We start from the raw sequence: 27,007 nt of genomic DNA on the forward strand, positions 1-27,007 counted from the left end.
AACGAAGCTCGGCTGTGGTTTCGGTTCAAATACCTGTTCAGCCACCCTTCATAGTTGTGTGACCTGGGGTGAGTGAGTGACGCCCCCCTTAATCCTCTTGACCCATCTGTAAAATGCTGTAGTAATCCCTCCGCCTCATTGCTGCTGGGAGGAGTACAGTAGAAAACTGAGGACTTCTTTGGGCTTAGTTTCCCAATACCCTTAAGCAGGAAGCCCTCCCTGGAGGAGACCAAGCTCTCCTGGCCACGCGCCGAAAGCTACCAGAGGCACGGACAACCGCAGCTCAGGCTTCAAACTGTTCCCCGCCCCTTTCCCGGGCCACGCTGGGGGCGGGGCGGTTAAATGTCTCTGTGGCGTCAGCGCACGCAGGACCAATCCCCCTGCCCCGCAGGCGTTAGCTCGTTTGCATGGGTTACCCGCTATTGGTCCGTTGGGCAACCAGGCCGTCCCAGCTTTTTAAAGCTGCCGCGTAGTATAAACAAGGAGATGCTGGGCGGCCAGGCCATGATGTCACCGCGGCGCGGTAGCTCTTGGGGCTGACGTCATCTCCGGGGAGGTTGCCGACCCAAGGCTGTTAGAGCCTTCCTAACCCAGTTGAGCTGGCTTAAGAGGCCGCTCCTGCCCCGTCGAAGGTCAGTCCCATTGCACTTCAGTGTCCCAGGCGGCGCCCCGTTCCCGAAGAGAACACCATGACACAGTAAGTCCGGGCTGCGGCTCTCCTAGGGGGACCCATTTCTCCGGCAGGGAAACTGAGCCTCAGAGGCAGGCGCAAGTGGTTCGCGAGTTTGCATAGCAAGTTCGAGTTGCAGCCGGTTGGCCTTGCCCACCCCGGGGTCTCCCATCTTTAGCTCAGGCCATGTGGCCCCGCCCCTTGCTTGTGATGACGGTGGTCACTTTAAGTGCGAAGGTGGGGGCAAGAAGGAGGTTTTAAAGAAAATCTGCCTTCCAAGATGGCGTCCCATTAATCACGTGCCGAGTCGCGGTGAGTGATTGGTCCTCATAGCCCCCGCGGGGCGGAGCTTTTGGCGGGGCTGCCGCGGGCAGCGGCCGGCTACTGTTTGCCGGAACCTCCCGGCGCGCCCCCGCGAGCCCCCCTCCCGCCCGGCGCGCGACCCCGCCGCTCCGAATGTTGTGAATCAAATGTGGGGTTTGTTACATTCCGCTGCCGCCGCGGACAGTTCTTAAAGGGCCAGCCGCCTGCAGCTGCGCAAACCCGGCTGCGTCCTGCGCCGCCTCCCGCTCCCGGAGGGCCTGGGCTGATAGAGGCAGACCGCGCGTGGGCCTCGCGAGGCAGACGCCGGCGGACCGACAACAAAGAGAGAGCCCCGGAAGGAGCTGGACTGCCCCCGGACCGGGGGGTGGGGAGGGGAGCACATTGTTCCGCAGGGCGGGGGCTCTTAAAGGGTCCAGGCAGCCCCCCTCCTCTCTGTCCCGCTTGGCCGTCCTAGATCGGGAACAAAGGATCCAACGTGTGGCCCGGTGGCCGAAGGTGAGTAGGGGCCAGAGCCCCAACTCCCTATTTCCGCATCCCTGGAACTCCTGTCTTCCTCCCCTGGGACTGGGGGCTGTGATCTAGCTGGCTCCGCAGGGGTTAATCACGGGCGGTCCAGAGGGGGGGGACGCAGAGACCTCTAGAATTCAGGAGGATTCCCCCCCAACCCCCAAGGGCCAGGTCGAGTCTCCCTTCTCCGGAGGCTGAGTGCTGCGGTTGGAGAGGAAGGAGCCGCCCCCTCCCCCTGCCGCCGCCACTTCCTTTGTTGTTGCTTTTGTCTCACGCCGAGCACATGGTCCGGGATCCTCGGCTCTTAAAGTCACAGCGCTCTGGCCCCAACGCCGCAGTCTGGCCTCCCGCCCCCCATGCCCTTCCGAGCGCGGCACAAATGAGTGAGGGGGGACGTGGGGGTCTTCTTTCCGGGCGGATGTCTGCATCTTGGCCCCCCATCCCCGGGGAGGGGTGGCTGAGGAAGCTCCCCAGAGTCCCGCAACCTGCGGCTGGCCCAGGTTGAGGAGGGGCCGGTCCTTCAGGAACACTGGTTTCCTCCCCCGCTAATGTGACCGCCTGGTTTCTTGCGTCTTGTTTCTTCTGGCTTTATTTGGGCGTTCTAGGAAGGAGAGATTTCCACCCCCATTTCACAGCTGTGACAACTGAGGCTCAGGGAAGCGGAGAGATTTCCTTGACCAAGGTCACCTAGGGAACCTGGGCTAGCCAAGGACTCCTAGCTCCGAGGCTGATGGTTCTGCCCTCAACTACCTCCAGGGAGCACACATTTGGAGAGCTCTGCTTGCCTACCAGGCAGTGGTGGCCTAGCCTGCCCCTTGCGGGGGAGGGAGCTTCTCATCCTGCCTGAGTCTACTCGGAGTCTCAGGCAAACATCCCCCAGGGGTAAATGACTTGGCAGGGGTTCCCTAGACTTGATCTGGGATAGCTGCATGGGGCACTGGAAGTAGGGAGTTGGCTGCCTCCTGGGGAAAGGAGTGGATGCAAAGTGTGGTGCCTGCTTCCAGGCAAGACTGGATTTAGGGATGGGACCCTGCAGACCCATTTACCCAGACCTCATTGAAAGCACAGCACACAGGACTATGGAAACGCAGAGAAACTGGGGATGGTCACCTGGCCACCCTTGCAGTTTGACCTTGAGCAAGTTGCTACCTCCAACTCTGGGCCTCATTTGCTTCATTCACCACAATAGGGTTAGTCTTGAGTGCCTACAACAGAAAACTCTCAATCCCCTTTAGGGACTGAAATTAGTTGGGATTAGGTGGTTATTGGGGCTACTGATGCTAATGAGAGAGTCGGGGAGGGGTTGGGGGAATCTGGGCCTAGGTGGCCAGCCAGGCAGAACTAGTTCTGTCTCTCTCTGACTTTGTGGGCTAGAGCAAGTTACTTCCTTTCTCTGGGTCTCAGTTTCCTCAACTGTGAAGTGGGTGTGTCCCCTCTGCGTGGCCTCTGTTCGTAGTAGGACTTCCAAGAACCAGGGGTCCCTCCCTTGCCAGCTGGGGTTTTCCCCTAGGGAGGCATATTTGCCAGCTATCTCTTGCAGAGCTTGACGTGGCACCTGATTTCTGTTTGTGGGGGACAGAGTGGAGGTCAACTTCTCTTAATTTCTAATAGTGATCACTCACACCTACGCTTTGCAAATCATCTCTGCCTTTGAGCAGTTCTTGCCAGTCCACTGGCAGGTGGTTATCTGGCTGTTGCATCTTAGAGCTGAAGAAGCTGAGGCTGAGAGGAGAAGTGATGTGCCCAGTTCTCAGCCAAGATTCTGGCCAGAGTCTGGGTAATGTGTGTAAGAATGCTAGAGTTGACACTTTAAACTTAGGCCCCATCATCTACAGCTGGAGGCCCTACTGGCTGCTGGTTTGGTTTCTCAGCTCCTTGCCACTTCCCTTTCCTGAGGAATGGGTGTTTTTGAAGGGGCTGGCCAGAGCAGATTCCCATGTTCCTGGGCCTCTGTGGCATCCACACCCCCCAGACTTCAACAAAGTAGCCTGGCACAAGAGGAGCCATTGAAGCCACTGCCTGGGTCGTGTCCCAGTGCACTCACAACTCTGGCTGACAAGCTCTGGGCCTCACCTCTCTGAGCCTCAGTGTTCTTACTTCTGAGGGTTGCTATGAGGGCTCAAGATGGCATGTGAGGAGTGTCATAGTTATTACTGTTAATATTCTTCACCAGCAGGACTGTGGGCTCCCAGGATCTCTGAGTTCAGTTAGACCAGAGGTGCCCAAACCTGGCTGTGCCATAGAAACTGCTGGGGAATTCGGTGAAGTATCTAGATGTCCTTGTTCTCCAACCCACCAAAGATTCTGATCCAGAAGGCCTGGAGTGGCCTAGGAATGTCTTGTTTCAGATATTTAGGGGTGTATTCTGAGTATCTCTTGCCCTTGGCTAGGCTGGATTGTCAGCAAGTCAGGAAGGCTGTGGGTGTGCACATGTGTGTAAGGATGTGCACTCAGTTCACACCAGGGGTTACAAACCTTGTCACCTGTGGTGGGCAGGTAGAGAATGGGCGTTGGGTGGCCTAGACAGAAAGCTTATGCTCCAGTGAGGGGAACCAAGCAGAAATGAGGGCCTCATGGGACCAGATTTTCTGCTTTTTTTTTTCCTCGCAGGAAAGACCAGATTTTTATGTAATCTCCCAATTTTTAATCATGGGCACCAATTTCACTCCTGCCAGACTGTGTGATTGGCTCTCGAGTGTACATTTACCACACCAGTGCTGGACACAAGCTGGTCACTGGGCTCTGCCCGCCCTTCTGCCAAGTTCCAGAGCCCAGGTTAGGAGAAACGTGAATTCCAGCTCTTACACTTCGGCTGTGGCCATGGCCAGGTGCGGTCCTAGCAAGTAAAGAGCTTCCCCTGCAGGCTGGCTTTGAGAGTTAGGGCCCAGGCTTGTAAAGCTGAGCACAGAAGACGTGTTCTTACTACAGTTGGCAGGAATGAACAAGGTGTTGAGGGTATGGTACGCTGACTCCCTGGCTGTGTCAACAGCGAGGTAACACTGAAAGCTGGGTGTCAGAGATGCGTAGTTTTGTCAGATGGAGAAGGGGCGGACGGAGGAGGCCTCCCTGTGGCTGGAACAGCAAAGGGCTGGTCCTATTTGATGCACCCTTCAGCTTTGCAGGGCCTGACAGATTCCAGAGTTTTCTCTGCCAGGGCCACATCCCAACCTCTGGAGTTAATAAATGGTCCCCCCAGCTTATCCCACCTGGACCCCCAGCTCTTACCCAAGGGAGGAGACCTGCCCCACCCCATTGCCACTCAACTTCCTCTTTTAGGTTCTTGCTTCCCCTTTTCTCTCAGCAAGCCCCACCAGCACTTGGGGGCTGTGTTAGGCCCCCAGAGCAAGGCCCTGGCTGTATGCCAGACCCATCCATCCACCAGTGGCTACTTCCTTCATCACCTCCTGCAAAGCGCTTGGGCTGCAGCCCTTCTTCCTGGCAGCAGGGTGCAGTGAGAGGCTTGTGGCCAGCTCACCTCCCAGCTTTGACACTTGGGCAAGTCCCTTTCAATTTCTTTGAGCCTCAGTTTTCTGTTCTGTGAAATGAACCTTGAAGAGTAGATGAAGTCACATGTGGGTAGGCACTGTGGGAGCTGGTTATGGAAAGAAAGAAAACTGACTTGAATTGGGAGCCCCCGAGGGCAGGCACCGGGTCAGAACCTCTTACCTGGCAATAGTGGGAAGAGAAGGCCTGATCGGAATCCCTCCAGAGCCAACCCAATGGAAGGGAGGAAGCTGGAGTACCCTCCCAGGAGCCCCCAGCTTCCTGGAGTCAGCTGAAGTTGTAGACTGGCACACCAGGACAAGGTGCCCTGGGGACCCCACCCTGAGGGAGCCTTACTGGAGCCACCTGGCCTGGAAGCATGCTGGCCAGCCCTCCTAACTCACCACAAGCCTAAAGGGGAACTTGATCCCATCTCATAGAGCAGGAAACAGACCTGGGCTCCCTCTCCCTGATCTGTCATCCCTGATCCCCAGTGCCCAAGAAGAAGGCCAGACTCAGAGTGCACACTGCACATGGAGTACAGGGGCGTGGTGGACATCAGGAGCCCTTCGAATCAGACTGCTGAGGTCTGATTCTGTCTCCGTAATCCCTAATGGGGCAAGTGACTGGACTCCTGTGTGCCTCAGTTTGTTTATCTGTTTGCCTCCTAGGGTTGTGAGCCCTGGCCCAGCCCCTCCACCCCTCTGCCGCCCCTGATGCGACCATGGGCTCTGGCAGTGACTAGGTGGCCACCCTCTGCCCCTGTGGGTCAGCGGCGGTTCTCTGTAGGACCTGGCACTACCCCGGGCCAGCTCCGGGGAAGGTAGGAAGGAACCTCCTAGTCCTACAGAGCCTAGAGCCCCTGGTACCGGGGCTGTCAGCTTGGGTTGGGGCATAGGGGCCAGGGGTGGCAGGGCATAGGGCCCTGAGTGGTCTTCCTTCCCTAGTGGGTAGTGACCTTGGCCTTCTCTCCATGCTGTCTGAATGAGTGGCTCCCCTCAGTCCTGCTGGGGCCTCCTCTCTGTGGTGCAGCCCCGGCCGCGAGGGCCCCCTGGCCAGCCTGCCTGCCCAGGATGAGCGCTTACCCTCCCAGCAGCCACCATCCCGACCACCACACCTCCCTGTAGAGGAGCACCGAGCCTCGGCTCCTGCCGGCAGGAGCCCCCGAATGCTGCACCCAGCCTCCCAACAGAGCCCGTTCATGGTTGATCTCCACGAGCAGGTAGGCAGAATACCCATCACCTCTGTTTCCCCACCCTGCTGGCCCCTCCCCACCAGCCTCTGGCAAGCCTGTGTGGGGAACAGAGGTAGCAGAACCCTGATTTCCCCTTGCTTAACTCATTGCATGTTCAGTGAGGCATTATTAGCCCTGTTTTACAGGTTGGTAAATTGAGGCCCAGAGAAGGGAAGGGCCTTCCTTGGGACTATGCAGTGGATGAGTGGTAGAGTTGGAAGCCCCTCCCAGGTTCCCAGAGGGTTCTCTCTGCCCTGTAGGGCTTGGGACAGGGGTACAGGCAGGTGTGTACCTAGGTAGGCGCCAGCTAGAGAAGGGAAGGGAGGTGGCCTAGCGGGGCTTTCTCATTTGGGGGCAGCAGCATGGCCGTTTCCTCCCTATGCTTCCCGGGTTTCTCTCTACCCACAGGTGCACCAGGGACCTGTCCCTTTGTCCTACACAGTCACCACAGTGACGACCCAAGGCTTCCCCTTGCCTACAAGCCAACACATCCCTGGCTGCAGTGCCCAGCAGCTCCCAGCATGCTCCGTGATGTTCAGCGGGCAGCACTACCCCCTCTGCTGCCTCCCACCCCCGGTGAGTGAGTGCCTCCACCTCCTGCCCCATCCCCACTTGAAAGCCCCAGATGTAGGCCAGCAGCAGAAGCAAGTGAGCTTATGACACCCATCCAGGGTGTCAGAGCACCTACCCAGCTCCAGGCCTCAACTCTGCCCAGAAAAGCATGTGTGCATTCACGGATAGTGAGAGAGTACCTCCAGGGTTCAGGGATCTTCCTGCACCCCAGTGCCTTATGGTTTGGAATTGTAACTGTGGGTCTTAAGAGTGTAGTGTCCTGCCTGGATAGCCTCTGGCAGGGGTAGGAGGGGCCAGAGGGCTTCAGTGGGGATCTCTCGATGGATGGGATGGCCCCTGGCCCTTGGCACAGGCATAGGCCCAACCCAGAGCCTAGAAGAACATTCTACAGCCCCCCATCCCCTCCCTGTCTTGGCAGCTGATCCAGGCGTGTACCATGCAGCAGCTCCCTGTGCCCTATCAGGCCTACCCCCACCTCATCTCCAGTGACCACTACATCCTGCACCCCCCACCGCCAGCCCCACACCCCCAGCCTGCCCACATGGCACCTCTTGGGCAGTTTGTATCGCTGCAGGCCCAGCACCCACGTATGGTGAGTCTGAGCAATGGGTTTGATGCTATAGGGGTGGCGGCATGGGGCGCAGGGCTTCCCTCGTTACTGACTCTGGCTGGCCCACCCCTGCCTCTTCCAGCCCCTGCAGCGGCTTGACAACGATGTGGACCTCCGGGGGGACCAGCACCCCCTGGGGAGCTTCACCTACTCCACCTCTGCCCCCGGCCCAGCCCTGTCCCCATCTGTGCCCCTGCACTACCTGTCCCATGATCCACTGCACCAGGAGCTGTCCTTCGGTGTGGTAAGTACCGCCCCCAGCCAGACTCTAGGGCGAGCAGGAGACAGGCCCGCTGGGCTGACTTGCACCTGGCACCCCTCTCGTAGCCATATTCCCACATGATGCCACGGAGACTGAGCACCCAGAGATACCGCCTGCAACAGCCGCTGCCCCCGCCACCCCCACCGCCGCCCCCGCCACCGTATTACCCCAGCTTCCTGCCCTACTTCCTGTAAGTACCAGCACATCTGCCCCAGAGCCATGGTGCTCTGGTCTCCTGGGGCCTCCAGTGTGGGACCCACACAGAGCCCCATGGGGTGCCTGGGGCCTCTAAAGCCATCTGGCATCCCCACCAAACCACACAAATTCTCAACACTCACCAGCTGGGTTCCTGGCCCTCCTACAATGTCCTGGGACAAACACTGGAGTCCCTGGTGTGAACGGTGAAGAGCTCTGGGCTTTATTTCATGGAGGGAGTCGGGAACGGCTCTGCACCGCCTTATACCTATTGACCTTGACCCTGGGCCCCCCACACCTGTCTCCCCTCCCCTAGCTCGATGCTGCCAATGTCACCAACAGCAGTGGGGCCTACCATCAGCCTGGATCTTGATGTGGATGACGTGGAGATGGAGAACTATGAGGTCCCGTGGAACACTGTCCTGGGAGGTGGGAGCTTGGGGGACCTGCAGCCCTGAGCATTAGTGACCCTCCCCTCCTGCCTGGATACAGGCCCTCCTGAACCTGGCAGAGCGGCTGGGAGATGCCAAGCCCCGAGGCCTCACCAAAGCGGACATTGAGCAGCTCCCGTCGTACCGCTTTAATCCAGACAGCCATCAGTCAGAGCAGACACTGTGAGTGTTGTGCCCCCATCTCCTGCCCTTCTGTGAGCACAGGGGGACTGCAAGGGGACCCCTTCCTCCAGGGGGTCTTGTGCTATGTGATGAGCCTCCCCCTGATGCTCTGTGCCCTCTCCCAGGTGTGTTGTCTGCTTCAGTGACTTCGAGGCGCGGCAGCTGCTCCGGGTCCTCCCCTGCAACCACGAGTTCCACACCAAGTGTGTCGACAAGTGGTTAAAGGTAATGCAGCCCAGGCCAGATTGCAGGTGTTCATCATGTGGTGAGGGAGGGGGGTGGAGCTTGGAGGCCTTCCCCTGTCGTCATCGAGAAGTTCAGGCTATGTTCAGGGGTGAGGTCCCAGAAAAGCAGACCCAGCTGGGGTGGAGGACAGGCAAGAGTGGAGCCTGATGTGTGGCTGCTCCCCCAGGCCAACCGGACGTGTCCCATTTGCCGGGCCGACGCCTCCGAGGTGCCCAGGGAGGCTGAGTGAGGCCCACAGCCGCCCAGGATACCCTGCCTGAAGCTCTGGAAGCTCGGGTTGGGGGGACCTGGGGAGGACGGGGAGGGAGTGGCCCAGGCCTGCCCCGTCATTCCCGCCTGCATCTCCAGAGCTGGTGCCAGGGTCAGCCCCGAGAGAAGCCCCTGCAATAAGCCCCTGCATTTGCCAAGCTCCAAAGACTCCTGCCCCGATCTGCCTGCCAGTCCACCCACCACGGAGCTGCCTGAGTGTCCCTAACTCAGTCTCCCTCCTGTTTGCCCTTGAGTCCGTCTCCTTTTCCTTCCAGCCCTGGGAGCCAGGGGTCCATCCCCCAGAGCACAGCTGGGGGAGATCCTCAGCCCCAGGATGGGCAAAGGGGTCTCCATCCTGGGTTGCCTGGTCTCTTGCACTGAAATGGTATGCCGTCTGACTAGGTGGCACTGACAGGCGTGTGGACAGAGGGTGGCATGAGGCCATTTCTTAGACCCAGGCCTGGGTCCTCCTGCCTTGACCCCAGACAGACTCAGGCAGCCAGCCCTGCCCAGGCTGCTGTGTGGGTTGGCTCCCTCAAGGACCCTCACCCCAGTCACAACATTCCAGCCCACCCCCAGGCTGGAGGGTATCAGAGCCAGCCTCCTGAGCAGATGGGAGACAGGCCCTGAGCTGGGGTGGCCTGTATCCTGAGGGGGCCTGGGCCATGCAGGGGAGAGTGACCTCCTGTGTTCCTGGTGGCCACCTTTCCTGGCAGTGATGGCGGCCAGACACACGCCCAATGTCCCCTCTCTGTTGTTTTGCATGAACGTGAGGAGCAGCAGTTTTTGTTTATTCATTTGGCCCAAAATCGCGTGTAGGATTTGGGGGTGTGGACTTTTAAATAATATGTTTCCTTTTGGTTTAATGGGGGATATAGGGACCAACCAGGACCAAGTGCCCAGGGGGCTGGGAATGGTCTGGTGGTGCCGCCTGGTCTGCATGCATGTGTGCGGCTGGGGCTGGGCTGGGCGGCTGGCAGTCATGGGTGGGGTTGGGGGGTGGTCTGTGCTCAGCTGATAACTGCCATGCACTGTACTGCACACGTCCCCAGAACCTACCGGGACCGTACGCTTTTCAGGGCATTTCTCCCTCCAGCCAGGGCCCGTCTCCCACCTGACTGGGCGAGTCTCCTCCAAGGAAGTCCCAGAAGGGCAGGGACCAGGGAGGGCGTGGACCCCACCTCCAGGGGCCCCCTCCCAGCCTGAGCCCTGCCCTCCAAGGTCTGGAGGAGGCCCCCTTTAGGGTCTGGCTGAGCTCCCACCTTCTCTTTCCCTGGTCCCATTCCTTTCCTGTCCTACTCCCAGCTGGGGTTGCTGCCCTGAACGAACCGCGTGTGGGGCCGGCACATCCTAGCAGGCAGCCCCTGGCGCCTGCTGCCTCAGGGATGCTCCAACCACCCTCGTTCTCCCCGCAGCGGCCCTGGCTCCCTGCCTCCCCTCAGCCTGCCATGGGGCCCCATCAGCCTGGCCCCACCCCCGTGGAGAACCCAAAGTCTTACTGTATATAACTCCAGGTGACGTTTCTATATTTATAGCAGTGTTGAAACCCCACGTGTTTTACACAGAGAACCACCCTCTCCAAACCCCTCCCTTTCCCACCCCGACAAAAGGTTTTCAGAACCCTTAAAGTTCCTGGGGCAGGCGGAAACAGGCTCACAGATTGTGTGTCGGCTGCAGCAATGATTCCAACGAGCAGCTATGGGGGGACACAACATTTAAAAAAAAAAAATCATTAAAAAAAAGATTTATAAAACAATTATTTAGGATGTTTGTGATTTGCCGACCTTGCTATAGATGCCATGTTACCAATGATTTCCTGTGGTGGGGGCTTGTCATTGTTTACTCTTTTATTTACCAACTTCTGGCCTAGGCATGACAGTGGGCACCATCCCCCAGCCCTGGCTGGGCCCAGCACCTATGTTCTGTGTTAGAAAGGTTATATATATATATAAAATTACATATATATATATATATATAAAAATATATGTAATTGGGGGGGGCCCTGTTCCTTGCACATTTTACAGTTACCTCATTTTTCCCATGTATGTATTTGAGAAAATGCTAATATATAGAGAAAAAAAATGGTTCTTAAAGCTTAAATGTGTGGTTTTTTCCATTGGATTCACATTGGTTTGTAGCATTTAACATAACTAGTATGTTGTATTATATATATGTGTATACTGATTGAAATTTTTAACAGATTTGTACTTTTTTTAAAATGAAAGTTGCTAGTTCTGCTTGACCAAGTAGTGCAATCATTATTTTTTTTAATATTGTTGCTGATTTCAGAGGGATATTCACTAATAAATGTATGATGTATATCAAGCATTGCCCAAGCTGCCTTTGGCTACCTGTGTTCTTTTGGTGGGAAGCAGGGGTAATGTCAGTCTGAGAGTGGGTAGGGGATAGGGATGAGGTGGGCAAAAAAGCCTGTTCTCTGCTGTGGCACCTTGGGGTACCTCCTGATCGAAAAGGCCTGCCAGGCCCGGTTAGTGATGACATTCTGGGCCATTCTGCTTCACACTCAAATTGGGCAGGATTCCATCTAACTGGTTTTACAAAAGCTTCACTTGTTGGTCTGTCATTGCAATTCTGGAGGTAGGTTCTGCCTCAAGCATGACTGGATTGGGCTTGACCACATTACAACCAAGGTCTCCTTCATTTTACAACTTTGTTTTGAAGGAGCTGCTTCTGTGTGGTGGTTCTTGGTAGCTCAATCTCAGGTTCCGTTTCTTCTAGTTCAGCATCATTCCATGGGAAAACCATTTTTTTTCCCCCTGGGATTCTAATGGGCTTTCTGGGACAGAGTCTTCTTAGACCCAGTATGCATTGTGGGTGCATCCCTGAGCCATACACTACCGTATCAGGGAGACACACCAGCGTGACTGGCCTGACTTGCATTACATCCCTCCTACCCACAGGCCCTGCTAAGACTACATGGACTTGAGTCCCTCATCCCCAGGCTCAGTGGGGACTAGGGGCCTGAGAACCTCCCAAGGGACCAGGTTGGTGATGCGGTTACATTTCTCTTACCCATGATGGTCTATGGTGCTGCAAGGATATCAGCTGACTTGTTCGCATGTCAAAGCAACATGGTCTGGAGCAGGAACAGTGGGCTGGAGTCAGGAGACCCAGGACCTGGTGTGTGTGTGATGCCACTATCTGTAGCCTTGGTCAGGTTACTTCTGTCTCAGCCTCTGGATCAACTGCAAAATAAGGGACAATTGGTCGAGTGGTTCCCTAACTGTTTCAGAGACAGTGCTATGGGTGCGTAAGGGGGGTTTAGAAGGGCTATGTGGTTAAACAAGTTTGGGAAATTCCACACTAAAGGTAACAGGAGCCTATGTTGCAGGGCTTCTCTGAGGCTTGATTATGCTGATGTGTGTTATAAGCCTCTAGGAGTGGATACTGTGAGCAGCACTTCCTGTATTGGGCTTGTTTGGCTACATGTAGTGCTCAAATTGCATTCTCTGGGGCACAATGGGAAGTGCTGGACTAGACCAGTGATAGCAACAGAGTTCCCAGGGCTCTAGTCTGAAGTCTAGGGAAGTCTCTTAAGCTTTTTTCAGTATTTAAAAAAAAACCCATGGGAGGGGTGCCTGGGTAGCGCAGTCGTTAAGCATCTGCCTTTGGCTCAGGGCATGATCCCAGCGTTCTGGGATTGAGCCCCACATCAGGCTCCTCCGCTAGGAGCCTGCTTCTCCCACTCCCCCTGCTTGTGTTCCCTCTCTCGCTGGCTGTCTCTATCTCTGTCAAATAAATAAATAAAATCTTTAAAAAATATAAATAAATAAATAAATAAATAAACAAATGGGAAAGAAGACATGATCTTATCAATTGATGAAAAAAACTTGCCAAAATTGAACATTTATTCATGATAAAAGCTCTCAGCAAGCTAGAAATAAGAGGGTAACTTCCTCAACTTGGTAAATAACATCTACAAAAAACCCAACAGCTAACATATACAATGGTGTAAAAGACCAGGTGCTTTGCCCTGAGATCAGAACAAGGAAAGGATATCCACTCTCACCACTCCTATTCAACATACTGGAAATCCTAGTCAGCACAATAAGATGAGGCAAGAAGAAGGAAATAAAATTAAATGTACAGAGTGAAAAGAAAATTGTCCCTATTTGTTAATTTGATAACCTATAAATTATCAAAATCCCATGGAGATTTTGAAAATCCCAAGGAATCTACAAAAAAGCCTAGAACTAAATGAGTTCATCAGGTCATAGGTACAAGATGAATATACAAAAATTAATTGTATTCTATATAGTAGCAATGAAAAATGAAAATCAAAATTTAAAACTATATAATCACTGAAAAACCTAACAAAACATTATGAGATTTGTGTGTTGAAAATTAATAAACACTGGATGAAAGAAATCAAAGACCTACCTAAAAGGAGAAACGTGTCATGTTCTAGGGTTAGAAGACTCAGCAACAGGTAAAGATGAGTTTACTTCCCATTTTGATCTATGGGTTTAATGCAATTCCTATCAAAATTCTGGCAAAGTTTTTTTTTTTTTTAGAGGACATTTTTCAAAATTTAAATGAAAAGGAAAAGAAACAAGTAGCTAAGATAACTTTGAAAAGCAAGAATAAAGCGAGAAGAATCACCATACCTGATTTCAGGAGTTGCTGTACATCTGCATTAAGACAACATGGCACAAGGACAGACAAGTAGATCAATGGAACAGAAGGAAGATCCCAGAAACAGACCTGCACAAGGATGGCCAGCTATTTTTGAGCATTCAATGAAGGACAGGCTTTTCAGTAAATAATACTGGAGTAGTTGGACATCCATAAAAAAATTAAAAAGAATCTTAAGTCACAATACAAAAATGAACTCAAAATAGATCATAGATTTAAAGGCAAAACATAAAACTGGAAAACTTTAAAAGAAAACAAGTAAAAATCTTCACTAGGACTTGGAGCTAGGTGAAGAGATCTTAGACATGACACTGAAAGCAATCCATAAAAGAGAAAAAGTGATAAATTAGATTTCACCAGAAATTAAAAGCTTAATTTGCAAGTCACATATGTGAGAAATGACTCATGTCAGATAAATAAAGAACTCTCAAAACTCAACAAAAGACAGTCCAATTAGAATATGGGCAAAAGACACGAACACGTTAAGCAAAGAGATATTTCATCTGTTCACCACCATAAGCTATTAGGGAAATGTAAATTCAACCAAATTCAATAATAAGACTATTACACACCTGTAAAAACAATGAAAAAAATAGTGACAATATCAAATTTTGGTGAGGATGCAGAGAAACTGGATTTCTCATACATTGCTGCCGGGAATATTAAACAGTACAGCCACTCAGGAATAGAGTCTGGCAGGTGTTTTTTGTTTGTTTTTTAACATTTATTTTGATACAATCTATCATAAGTCAACAGAGATTCCACTCTGACACTGAAGCAGCATCTGTGAAGAGCCCTGCACCATTCAACTGATGAGCATCTAAAAGATGCCCCATCTTTTATCCCAGCCACCGCACACACCTTCCATGTTGTTCCTGTCCATTAACTGCTTCCAAATCCAGATGACCAAATAGTTCTTTATCCCCTAAGTAAACTAAAAATGGTTGGTTCAGACATTCCAGGATCTGCACCCCTCTTAAATCCCAGGTAAATCATGACAGGAACAAGGCTCCAGTGGGTGGCAAATTGGCCACCCCTGAAAAGCTGCTGCAGCCTCTGCTTGGCCTCTTTGCTCAGCTTCACCATGGTGACAGCCTGGCAGTTTCCCCTAAAAAAAACCATATACTTACTAAATGACCCAACACTCCTGGGCATTTATCCCAGAAAAATGAAAACATGTCCACACAAAAACACGTACACAAATGTTCATAGCTGCTTTACTCGTAATCACCCCAAATGGGGAACAACCACATGTCCTTCAATGAGCAAATGGTTAAATTGTGATCCATCCAGATCACAGAATACTACTTAGAAATAAAAAGGAACAAACTAGGGGCTCCTGGCTGGCTCAGTCAGTGCAGTGTGCGACTCTTGATCTCAAGGTCATGAGTTCAAACCCCACATCTGGTGTAGAGCTCACGTTAAAAAAAAAAAAAAGGAACTAACTATTGATACGTGCAACAACTTAGATGGACCTCAAGGGAATCATGGTGAGTGAAAAAAGCCAATCACAAAGGTGACATATATATGTCAATATTATGAGAGATGGAGAATAGATTAGTGGTTGCCAGCCAGGGGTTAGGGATGGCGGAACAAGGGTGTGTGTGTGTGTGTGTGTGTGTGTGTGTGTGTGTGTGTGACTATAAAGGGGTAGCAGGGGTAATGGTTCTGTATCTTGATTATGGTGTGGTTAAATGAATTTATGTAAGTAATGAAATTGACAACTACAAACACAAACAGGTAGATGTAAAACTGGTGAAATCTGTGGATTATATCAATGTCAATTTTCTGGTTTTATGTAAGATGTTATCATTGGGTTATCTAAGGGTTACATAAGATCTTTTTGTAATATTTTTACAACTTCCTATAAATCTATATTTATTTCAAAATAAAAAGTAAAAAAAGAAAAAAAGCCTGTAGGAAATTGGATAAAAGCCAACATTATGAATCAGATTAAAATCCTATCATTTTTGTACTACACATAGACAATCCTAAAAAGTCAACCAAAAACTACTAAAAGTAATAAAAGAATTAAGTGGCAGGATACAAAATTAATGCCCAGAAATTGGCAGTGTTTCTATACACTAATAATGAAGTAGCAGAAAGAGGAATTTAAAAAACAATCCTATTGACAATTGCGCCAAAAAGAATAAAATACCTAGAAATAAACTTAACGAAAGAGGTAAAAGAACTATACTCTGAAAACTATAAAACACTAATGAAAGAAACTGAAGATGACATAAACAAATGAAAATCCATGCTCATGGATAGGAAGAATTAATATTGTTTAAAGAATTAATATTGTTAATATTCTTAAAATTTCCGTATTACCCAAAGCAAGCTACAGATTCAGTGCAATCCCTATCAAAATACCAACAGCATTTTTCAAAAAACTAGCATTTTGACGGGGTGCCTGGGTGGCTCAGTCATTAAGCGTCTGCCTTCGGCTCAGGGCGTGATCCCAGAGGGTCCTGGGATCGAGCCCCACATCGGGCTCCCTGCTCCACTGGGAAGCCTGCTTCTTCCTCTCCCACTCCCCCTGCTGTGTTCCCTCTCTCACTGGCTGTCTCTCTGTCAAATAAATAAATAAAATCTTAAAAAAAAACCATCTAGCATCTTGAGAAAGAAGAACAAAGCTGGCACTATCATAATACCAGATTTCAAGACATACTACAAAGCTGCAGTAATGAAAACAGGATGGCACTGACACAAAAATAGACACATAGATCAAAGGAACAGAATAGACACCCAGACATAAACCCACAATTATATGGTCAATTAGTCTATGACAAAGGAGGCAAGAATACACAATAGGAAAAAGACACTCTCTTTAATAAATGGTATTGGGAAAACTGGACAGCTACATGTAAAAGTATGCAACTAGACCACTTTTTAACACCATGCACAAAAATAAACTTGAAATGGATTCAAGACCTAAAAATGAGACCTAAAACCATAAAAATCCTAGAAGAGAGTACAGGCAGTAATGTCTCTGACATCAGCTGTAGCTACACTTTTCTAGATATGTCTCCTGAAGCAAGGGAAACAAAAGCAAAAACAAACTATCGAGACTACATCAAGATAAAAAGCTTCTGCACAGCAGAAGAAACCATCAACAAAACAAAAAGACAACCTACCGAATGGGAGAAGATATCTGCAAATGATATATCTGATAAGGGGTTAATTTCCAAAATATATAAAGAACTTATACAAATCACCAAAAAAACGAATCTGATTAAAAAAATGGGCAAAGGACCTGAACAGACATTTTTCCAAAGAAGACATACAGATAGGCAACAAACACATGAAAAGATGCTCAACTCAACATCACTAATCATCAAGGAAATGCAGATTAAAGTTACAATGAGGTATCTCCTTCCACCTGTCAGAATGGCTCAAATCAAAATAACAAGAAACAAGTATTGGCGAGGATGTGGAGAAAAAGCAACTGTTGGTGGGAATGTAATGTAGTGTATAGCCAACTGTGGGAACCTAGAGGGACCTAGAAGGTATTATGCTAAGTGAAATAAGTCAGACTGAGAAAGACAAATACCATGATTCCACTCATAAGCAGAATCTAAAAAAAAATTATTAAACAAAAAGCAGAATCAGACCTATAAATACAGAGAACAAACTGATGGTTGCCATAAGGGAGGTGGGTGGGAGGATGAGCAAAATAGGTGAAGGGGAGAGGGAGATACAGGCTTCTAGTTATGGAATAAGTAAATCATGGGAATAAAAGGCACAGCATAGGGAATATAATCAATGATACTGTAACAGCGTTATGTGGTGACAGCAGCTACACTGTAGTGAACATAGCATAATATATAAACTTGTTAAATCACTAAGCTGTACACCTGAAATGAATATAATGTTGCACGTCAACTATACTCAAATAAAAAATAAATTTAAAAAAATTTTTTAAAAATCCTATCATCTTGGGACTCCTGGATGGCTCAGTTGGTAGAGCATGAGACTCTGGATCTCAGGGTCATGAGTTCAAGCCTCACTTTGGGCACAGAGCTTACTTAAAAATTAAATATTTTTTTAAATCCTATCATCTTTGGGCTGTAGTTCTGTTACTTAAAGATGTGGCAGTTGGGCGGGGGTAGAAGGTCATTCTGGTTACTGTTCTATCAGAAGCTCTGCCTGCCAGCAACTACAATTATGCCTGGCCCATGGTAGCCATTTCTTGAAGAATGAATGAATGAATTGGCAGTAAAGTGTATCTTTAATAATAGTTGGTAGAATTGGTAACATCTCTCCAAGGGGTGCACACCACAGGTCCTTGGAGGGAGGAAGGTGGAGTTCCAGAACAGATACTTTCTCACCCCTTTGGCCCTAGTGCCTCAGAACCCTTTGAACTCAGCCTGTATACTGATGGGAAAGGCTTTCAGAATTCTTCTCTGGGCACAGAAGGTGTAAAAGGCTACATACTCTATAAGGGCAGTTGAACTGCCACTAAGTCCTCAGCACCTTGTAGGATGTGCTTTGCATGTTGTTTGTGCTAAACAAAGTCATTCAAAAGAACTGGCTGAGTGTTTTTGCCCAAAGCCATGCACTGTTCCAGGTAGTGGGGGACCTCCAGTGAATGAGACAAAGTTCCTGCCTCCAGGAAGCTGGCATTCCAGGAGAGACAGACAATATATAAGTAAAGAATAACTTCAAATTATCACAAGGGTCATGATAATGGAGTGGTCTCCCAGAGGAGGCGACATTGAGATCAGTGAGACCTGAATGATGAAAAGGAGCTAGTCAGGTCAAAAGCATTCCAGAAGGAGGGAAGAGAATGTGCATAGGCCCAGAACCAAGAGTGAGTGGGCTTTAAGAGCACAGGCTGAAGTGGAAGAGATGAGTTGAAGAGGAAAGAGGTCAGGGGCCAGGTCCCAGAGGGCCTTATAAACCATGGTGTTTCATTTGCTCTTCAGCTCCCTGAACTCGCGAGGCATGTATTATCTTTGGTTTCCATTTGGAGGAGCTGTGGTTCAGAGAGGCCCTGGGCTAGACCTAGGCCCAGGTAGAGAATGGGAAAATCAGGGTAACCTGGTAGTCTTTCCACTCTTGCATTCTTCAAGTCAGAGAACCCACTTCTGAAAAACCCTAACAGAGGTCTCCTTCAGTCTGTTTTCCCCCCTCCATGCTTCACTGCCACCTTACAACTTCCTGGGATGCAACAGGAAATGGAAGTCCTCTGTCCCTTATGGGATTCTTGGGGATGACAGCCACAGAAGGAGTCTTGTTTCTTCTTTTCCTTTTTTTATGAATGGGGAAACTGAAGTCAGACTGATTGCAGCCCTGAAGATAAACCCCCTTTGTCATTTCACTGGAAGATGGGTGATGTCAAAGAAATGGGGTTCCATACTTATCTTTCCCTCCTCTCACTTGCCTCTCCAGCTTCCCTATGGGAGGGGGTGGAGGCAGTAGAACTATTATCCCAATCTGGTCTCACTCTTGTCAGCCCCTGCGTCTCCCTCCTTCCTTCAAGTCAAACCAGGTTCTCATGGTTTCCCGTTTTTACCCCCGTTGTGCATGCTGTTCCCCCTGCTTGGAAGACCATTCACATTTCCCGAGTGCCCACCATGCTGCCGAGTTATCCCTCATGGGGTCCTTCTTCAATTTTCTTTACTGTAAAACTGTTACTACTCCCCTCATAGTTCCTGCTGGAGAGGACTTGCCAAAGATCCTGGGGCCAATACACAGTAGAGCTGGGATCAAAGGATCAAGCCCAGGTCCGTCTACCCACCCCTGCAGCCTTTGCCCTTCAACCACACTATTTTGTCTCAAATGCTTTAACTTTTCCTGGTAAGCACTCTCCTTTTCCAAAGTCCGGTTTGAAAGTCCCCTCCTCAAGTGAGCTCCCCAGATCCCTCCCTCAAGCCAGAGCAGGCCACACTTCTACTCTCCTTCCACAGCCCACCATGCAGATGGCTTTTCCCCACACGTCTCACCTGTTATGATCAATCCAGCTGGCTGCCCATGTCTCTACTTCACTAGACCAAGGGCCATCACAGTTACCACGTTCCCAGATCCTAGCAAAAGGGCATGGACACAGCAGGCATCAGTGAGGGTTTTCTCAACAGGGGATTGAGTAAGTGAACAAATGAGCTGCTGGGAGGGAAAGCATGTGGGAAGTTGACCCCAGTCCCAGGGCCCAGGTGTTTGCACAGGCCCTGCCCTCTCTTTCTTTCCAGAGTCCCAGCATAGTGAATTAACTGTTATCTGTCCCATATCCAATGATCTTTCTGTATGATGATGATCCCCGGCCTCCACAGTTCTGACAAGCTGGGGCAAACCCATTGGCCTCTGCTGTTATTTCAACCTCAGATCAAGTCTCTGACAGATAAGTGCACACTGGGAAAGCCCTCCGAACAAGAGGGCTCACTGCGGGTCAGTGCTCAACACAATGGCAGGTTGATCAGGCAGAAATTAGCCACATCTGAGCATGAATGGGTTTATTTTAACAAATGTATAAACATTTTATGTGACTTTAACCAAAGTATATCCAGGAAAAATAAAACTTGAAGCAAATATGCCGAAATATTAATAATCTGGGATAGTAGGAATGTGAATAAGGGTTATTTTCTCCTTTATACTTTTCTGCAATTTTTTAAAAGAAAAGGCCCTGCCATATATGGGGTGCAACTAAGCACAAAAACCCCAATCTACTTGCCAATTATGTTCCTCCCTCCCAAAGGTGAGAGTCCTGATATCCCAAGGGTGTCCTCTACCTCTGACAACACCCTCCCACCAACCCACCTTTCCTGAAACCTGGACCTCACCCTTTCTGAGATTTGCCTTTCAATTCTGGGACCTACCCCATAGTCTTTCAACACATCAGTTTTTTTCCCTTAAATTAGCTATAATGGGTTTCCTGTTTCTTACTTGCAACTAAATATCTCTGACATAGGCACCGAAAGGTAAGAGCTATCTGAAAAGCTCCAGGTGTATACAGTTACTATGTTCCTAAATTGGTATACCATGCTAATTATGATTTATATCTACTCTCCTTGCCAGTACCTGTGTTACAATAAAAGAGAGTCTTACAAATACGATTCTGGTCTTCCAGAGTCACGTGGTCTAGGCGCTGCCTGGCTGGCAATTAGAAGAGTTTGAGAAATTGACAGCGTATCTTTTAAACCATTTCTCTTGAGTGTCAGTTGTGTTAGTCTATCTCTAGGCAGGAAGTGCATGGTGTGTTTAGGGAACAATCAAGAGATCTGTAATGGCAGTGTGACCTGTGGAAGAACAGAAAAAACAAAGCTGTAAAGTTCTACAAGGGCCCAGAGTTGAAGTCCGCAACTTCCAGGCAGAGGAGCTGGACTTTCATCTGGGACAAAGGGAGTGCTGAAAACTGAATGCCCGCGCGTGACCTCTGCTCCCACCGTTCCTCCTAAGGCCAACCCTTCCACCACCCCAAGGGGCATCTTTCTATTATCCTTTCTCTGTGCATCTTCAAACTTTTTCTCTAAAACCTCAGCACTTTTAACATTTACACATAATGAAGTCTCTCCCACCTTACAACAAATAACTTTTCCTCATTCACAGCTCCTCTCTGGCTTGTTCTATTTCCTCCAATACCTTCCACGAACAAATTTCCTGAGAGCTGCCCATGCTTCATTCTCCCACTTCACCTCCCATTCATAACTTCTGCCTCCTGACACTGTACTCCACTCAAACAGCACATGTGAAGGTCCCAGTGACTGTTCCTAAATGCAGCTGTCAGAAACCTGGACATCATCCTCAATTTCTCACTCCATCACCCTCTGTATCTTATCAGCCTCCAGGTCCTCCCTGGTCATTGCGCTTTCTACCTAGTTCTCATTTCCATCATTAACACCTCACCATCCCCAAGCTATTCCTAATCCAAGACTCTATCGTATCACCTCTTAGTTCTGCCCCCTCCCGTCCAGTCTCCCCAATGACAGAACCAGCTTTCTAAAACCCAAATCTGATAATATCTCCCTTGCTTAAAGCCCCTCAATGGCCCTCAGGATAAAGTGTGATTCCCTAACCTAGTTCACATAATCTGACCCCCAATCTGTGGGCCAGAAACAAGGGGACACTTGCCTCTGTCTCGGGTACCAACTGGGGAACTTTTACATTTACAGAGATCTTGTAAGAGACCAATGAGCATGGTAATTAGGAGGTTACAGCTGACCATAAGAGATGGTCAGTGGGGATGGAAGTTCAATCAACAGGAGGTTAAGAAATAAGTGGAGGCTGGTTGTGCAAGCCATCTTGGCAGGAAAGGAGATAGGGTAGTAACTTGTAGGTAAGATTAAGGTTTTGCAAGGGAGGATATGCCGAACATTTTTAGATGGAACATGAAGAGAGATTCAAGTGATTGAAAAGGGGATAGTTGTTAAAAAAGATCTTTGCAATGACAACACAAATGGAAGACTGAGCACACACTGATGGCAGGAGTGTAAAAAACTGTTCTGGACTACAATTTGGAAATCAATCATTAAAAAAAGCAAAATTTCCATCCTTTTGTGACTCACTAACTTTACCTCTAGGATTTTTTTTTTCCCCTGAGAAAACAAGCATGGATGTGTACATTTAGTGCTACATGGATGTTTATCGATCTGTACTTAGAAAAGAAAAAAAAAAGTTGAACAACCTAAAATGTCATAAGAGGATTTTGATCAGTTTATAGTTTATGGCACATCCATTCAGTGAAATGCTGCATAGTCATTTAAAAAAATACAGAAGTTGTGAAATTGAGATAATACAGTATTTACAATGCCATCCCATTTTTGTAGAAAAAAAAGTTTTTATATGCAAAGTCTGGAAAGACATACATTGGAATATTAACAATAGATACCTCTGGACAATGTGGTATTATGAAGTTTTTTTATTGTTTCTTCATACTTCCTAAAGTTTCCTGTCATGAATAGGAATACCTGAATAAAGAAAACAATTTATGGGGTGCCTGGCTGGCTCTGTCAGCTTAGTGACTCTTGATCTCGGGGTCGTGAGTTCAAGCCCTATGTTGGGTGTAGAGATTACTTAATTAAAAAAAAAAAAAAAAACAGGACCGCCTGGGTGGTTCAGTGGGCTAAGCATCCAACTCTTCATTTCGGCTCAGCTCACGGTCTCAAGATCATGAGATCAAGCCCTGCATCAGGCTCTATGCTGGGTGTGGAGCCTGCTTACGATTCGCTCCCTCCCTCTTCCCTTCCCTCCTCTACCCCAACTCATGCGCTCTAAAAAAACCAAAAACAATTTATAAAATCACACACACACACACACACACACACACACACACACACACACAGAGTGAGTCCATTCATATGAAGTTTAAGAACAAGCAAAATTTCTATGGAAAAAGAAGCCAGAATAGTGGTTATCTCTGAGGAGCTACAGACTGGGAAGACACACAAGGTAACTTTCTGGGGTGATTAAATATACTGCGTCTTGTTTTTGGTGTACACATAAAGGTAAAATGTTATCAAGCTGTGGATTTAAGATTCGGGCATTTTACTGCGTGTAAATTATATCTCCTTCAAAAGAAAATACACCCACAAGACAGAAAGGAAAGAGGAAGCAGGTAATATCAACAGAACAATTCTGAAAGAGGCTGAAGTTCTGTGAGAAGCTCTCAAATTTCTCAGGAAGTAGGCTGTTTAGTAATGGACTTAGACTGAGGAGGATGCATGTGGGCTTGGATTTGAGAAAGGGGACAAAGCGCACCAGTGTCTATGCAGTAGAAATGGATGAGTTTTCTAGAGCCGGATCACGTAAGTGGGCACCAATATGCAGGCTCCTCAGTCTACTGTACACTAGGACTCTGCAACTTCAAGAGGAGAGAAATCAAATGGTTCAGTTTAACTCTGGGAATTGTGACAGCACTGGATTGTAGTGGAGGGGGCATGAAGCCAACAGAATTCTAGTAGGGAGAATTGAGAGGAGTGGAGAGGGACAGAAAGGCCTTATGGGCAGTGTAGGGACAGTGGAGCTGAAGCACTAACGGCTGTGGTCAGGAAGGGTTTGGTTCTGAGATCCTGAGAGTGAAGCAGTTCACACTGAAGGCTAACCTCAAAGCACAGCACTGCTGGGAGGGACAGGAGTGAAGAATGAAAACATTTACTAAGCATCCTTCCACCTACCATCAGGAACTTCATAGACAACAGTCCATTTAAAGAGCACCTGATCTTTGCAAGGATGCACTGCCTTGATGTTTACAGATGAGGAAACGCCCTAGATCATTAAGCAAGGAGTACTTTCAAGTTCAGATTGGACTCAGTCTCTTTCCACTACATTCAGCAGCTACACAAGTCAAACAGGAACAGTAGGACCAGAATTTTAGGAAATCCACATATGTAGATGTAAGAGTCACCTAGGTTGCTGGTGGAGAGGAAAGTATCAGTTGCCACCATCTGGGGGAACGTCCAGTAGCAACCAAAACAGGATAAAGTAGTCCAAGCAGACGGCATGTGCTTCAGGAGCACTGTCCTGGACGACGGTGCGTCAAAGACGTAGAAGAGAAACACAGATCCATTTCCTGGTTCCGAGATTTGAAGGAAAATGAATAGTATCTGCTTAAGGGTTTTTTGAAGTGGCGTCTTCAAGAGAAAACCAGGTTTCAGCTTACCAGGGTTAGAAACCTGGGAGTTTGGGGCATCATTCGGAGAATTACCAAGAAGGGCAGACAGAAAAGGACAGAAGTAGAGCCGTGAGGAGGAGAGGCTGAGGACAGTGTTGGCTGAGCTCATGGTCAGGAGGAAGAGACCTTGGCGGCTGGTGGCTCCATCAGGGAAAAAGTACATGGAGTTACACCACCGGAGGCATGGGAAGAAAAAGCATCAGGCATTATCTGCCCATAAACAAAGCCTCAACTTAACCTCTCCCCTTTTTCTCTCCTTCATCTGTATCTAGGATGAACTGTTAGCAGTGGGCAAGCTACAGACTGTGCTGAAAACAGTAATAGGAGCTATTACTCACCGAACAGCTACTGTGTGCCAGGTAACTGCAGCAGCAACTCATTTCATCCTGACTGCAAGGCTACAACCGGGTCCATTTTAGAGATGATAAAACTGAAGCCTAGAGAGCTGAGGTCACTTGGCCAAAACCATGGCCACAGCCAGGATTTGAAACCAAGTGTACGTGGCATCAGAGTTCAAATCTTCCTTTACTCTATTAATTGATGGCAAAAATTTTGTACATAAGCTTCACAATCAATTGTGAAGTGTTCATTTTTAAAAGTGGACTCTGACCTAAGTTGAACAAACGCTTCTTGCAGACTACACTGAGCAGAAGACATTCTAGTTCACACTTAAGATCTACATTTAACACCCCCCCCAAAACCCCAAAAAACAAAACAGAAGCCCACATCTTCAGATAAGCAACAGGGGAGATTCTGAAGGCGACAAGAATTCGTAGCTCACAGGAATGAGTTCTTTGCGCAAGGTCAGACAGTGGGGAAGAGAAAGGCAAAGAACCGAGGCTTACGTTTCCCCTCAGAAATAAAAAAACAAGCAAAAATACCTTAGGAGGGGAGCTCCGATAGTCCAGACTTCGTTAGATCAAAGGCGACTCTTCTTTAGGCACTCATTCACAAGGACATAGGTCTGTTCTAGCAGGAGACATGGCATCCCTTACGAAACTGACAGTTAAAACTGCAAGAAAATATTCCTTCAAAACACACCCCCATGGAGAAAGGGAACAATGACACCTGTGTTGGATACTTCATATACATTAACCTACAAACCCATCCTGAGTCAGATGGTGTTAACTTCATTTACAGTTGGGGAAAACTAAAGAACTTGTCTGAGGTCAGAAAAGCCCAAACTTGAACCTGGATCTGTCTGCTCTTCCGCTACACCACACCAAGTTGCTTCCTTTCACTGGAATACACCATTTTAACTCCTTGCTCGTTTCATTCTCCCTTGCTTTTCAGCAATGCAAATACCTTATTCCCACCCTCATGGCTTCCCAAACTTTCCTTCACACAGAAGAAAATACCTACCACATCTCTCCTGGACAGAAAGACCCACAACTTGTTCGGAGATTTTTGTTATAAAACATTTAATGTTAACCTACAATACAATGTAAACTTTTATGAAAAAAATTTAAAGTACACTAGATTTCTTCAGTAAATTATCACATAACTATTCAGGTGCAGTACAAGTTGGGGCACTGCATCCTTTGTGGATGGATTTCCTGTTGCTGCGTTCCTCACAAGTCCTTTAAAAAAACCAGTTGTAAAGTGGAGCTCCTTGTTCAAGCACCAGATAATACTCCCCTGATTCTGCATTCTGGGGGTTATCACTCCTTCCCACAGTCATTTTCTGAAGCTCTTTCCTTGGCCTTGGCACCATTAGCAATTTTCATAATGACTGCTCAGTTGAAGATTCTAGGTTCTTTTTTTTTTTTTTTTTAAGAGATAAATATTCTCCTCTGGTCATTTTTTTATCCAAACATCATAGTGGAGGAAAGCAAGGACAAAGAAGTATTTGCTGCAGGAAATTCTGCAGACGTGGAAGAAAAGACTAGAAAGGACCCACTGAGGCTGCAGAAATTCAACTGACTCCAACGGGGTGTCTTTGCTTGGTCATTTCCCATGGTTATTCAGCTGAATCTACAACTTCGGTTTGGGAGTGCAGAACACAACTTGAAACAAGTGTTTTTGTTAGGTTGATGACTTGCCGTTTGATAAATAGCTGAAATAACCCAGAGGTGATCTGGAAATGAGCAAATCCTTGCAGATTCTTCTATTTTCTCCCTTGCAGGTCCCATCGAGTTCCCAGAGGTCCTTGGGAGTAACATACAGATTGTACTGGCTTTAAGTGACAAAACATGCATCCTTCATGGAGGAGGAAAGGATGTGGCACCTACGCAGCGGCCCTAGGGTCAGCAAGGAGACAGGAATGGGGTCTGAGCAAAGCAGGCCTGTTTCAACATAGACTAGGAAGGAACGTGTGCTTCAGATAAAACCTCTTGAAACCTAAAGTAATGGGTAGGCCAACCCAAGAACTGTACCGACATAACTTTTTCTTAATATTCTGGCATCTGACCTCCTTCACTGAACAGGTTTTAAAAGGGCAAGAGACATAAAGTGCACATTGTAGAATAAGATGCAGACTGAATTAAGGAAAAAGTTTTATAACTTCCCAAAGAGGTGTGGGCAAGATACTTGGTACACCCAACCTAGTGATGGCCCTTAATATCCTCTCCTCCTGTATACTGCCAGGGAAACAGCTATGAGTCCAACAGGGAGGGAGGCCCGGAGTTAAGTGGAAAAATTCCTCTTTGCATGGCTGTCAGCAGGAAGCAGAATTCACGTAAGGTTGAGTGGAGAATATGCTTTATCTTGGTATTCGCTCCAGATTCCTTTCGTGCCAACACAACATGAGACAGTGATTTCCCACTCATCTGGGCTTGA

General features: G+C 48.5%; 2 protein-coding genes, 1 long non-coding RNA gene and 1 other non-coding gene across 14 annotated transcripts in view; 2 read left to right on the forward strand and 2 right to left on the reverse strand.

The window, feature by feature from the left end:
• Positions 1 to 11,303, forward strand: part of RNF44 (ring finger protein 44) — a 12,057-nt gene extending 754 nt beyond the window's left edge. Inside the window, exons 1-11 of one of the 10 annotated variants that reach the window (XM_040630257.1) lie at positions 464 to 697; positions 5,656 to 5,807; positions 5,987 to 6,206; positions 6,627 to 6,794; positions 7,210 to 7,383; positions 7,484 to 7,645; positions 7,729 to 7,853; positions 8,175 to 8,262; positions 8,351 to 8,472; positions 8,598 to 8,697; positions 8,885 to 11,303. In XM_040630257.1, coding sequence (XP_040486191.1) covers positions 5,701 to 5,807; positions 5,987 to 6,206; positions 6,627 to 6,794; positions 7,210 to 7,383; positions 7,484 to 7,645; positions 7,729 to 7,853; positions 8,175 to 8,262; positions 8,351 to 8,472; positions 8,598 to 8,697; positions 8,885 to 8,947 — 1,329 coding nt within the window. In that variant the 5' untranslated portion in view covers positions 464 to 697; positions 5,656 to 5,700 and the 3' untranslated portion in view covers positions 8,948 to 11,303. Of the gene's footprint in view, positions 1 to 463; positions 698 to 990; positions 1,490 to 5,655; positions 5,808 to 5,931; positions 6,207 to 6,626; positions 6,795 to 7,209; positions 7,384 to 7,483; positions 7,646 to 7,728; positions 7,854 to 8,174; positions 8,263 to 8,350; positions 8,473 to 8,597; positions 8,698 to 8,884 lie in introns of those variants that run through there. The other 9 variants (XM_040630256.1, XM_040630259.1, XM_040630258.1 and 6 more) reach the window with 9 other exon arrangements.
• LOC121102741 lies at positions 10,813 to 25,544 on the reverse strand. 2 transcript variants are annotated; one of them, XR_005834811.1, is made up of 4 exons: positions 25,111 to 25,544; positions 20,668 to 20,858; positions 19,572 to 19,652; positions 10,813 to 12,173 (listed from the first exon to the last, which is right to left on the reverse strand). It is a non-coding gene; the product is annotated as an uncharacterized LOC121102741 (long non-coding RNA). The 2 variants fall into 2 exon arrangements; XR_005834810.1 differs by lacking the exon at positions 25,111 to 25,544 and having other exon boundaries at positions 20,668 to 22,594.
• Positions 12,670 to 15,700, reverse strand: LOC121102740 (mitochondrial import receptor subunit TOM7 homolog). The gene has a single exon (XM_040630267.1). The coding sequence runs from the start codon at positions 14,776 to 14,778 to the stop codon at positions 14,542 to 14,544; it is 237 nt and encodes a 78-aa protein (XP_040486201.1). The 5' UTR covers positions 14,779 to 15,700; the 3' UTR covers positions 12,670 to 14,541.
• On the forward strand, positions 17,569 to 17,641 carry TRNAQ-CUG. The gene has a single exon. It is a non-coding gene; the product is annotated as a tRNA-Gln (tRNA).
• Positions 25,545 to 27,007: the final 1,463 nt, after the last annotated feature.

This window comes from Ursus maritimus, unplaced genomic scaffold, assembly GCF_017311325.1.
Source record: "Ursus maritimus isolate PB19 unplaced genomic scaffold, ASM1731132v1 scaffold_15, whole genome shotgun sequence".
Lineage (NCBI taxonomy): Eukaryota > Metazoa > Chordata > Mammalia > Carnivora > Ursidae > Ursus > Ursus maritimus.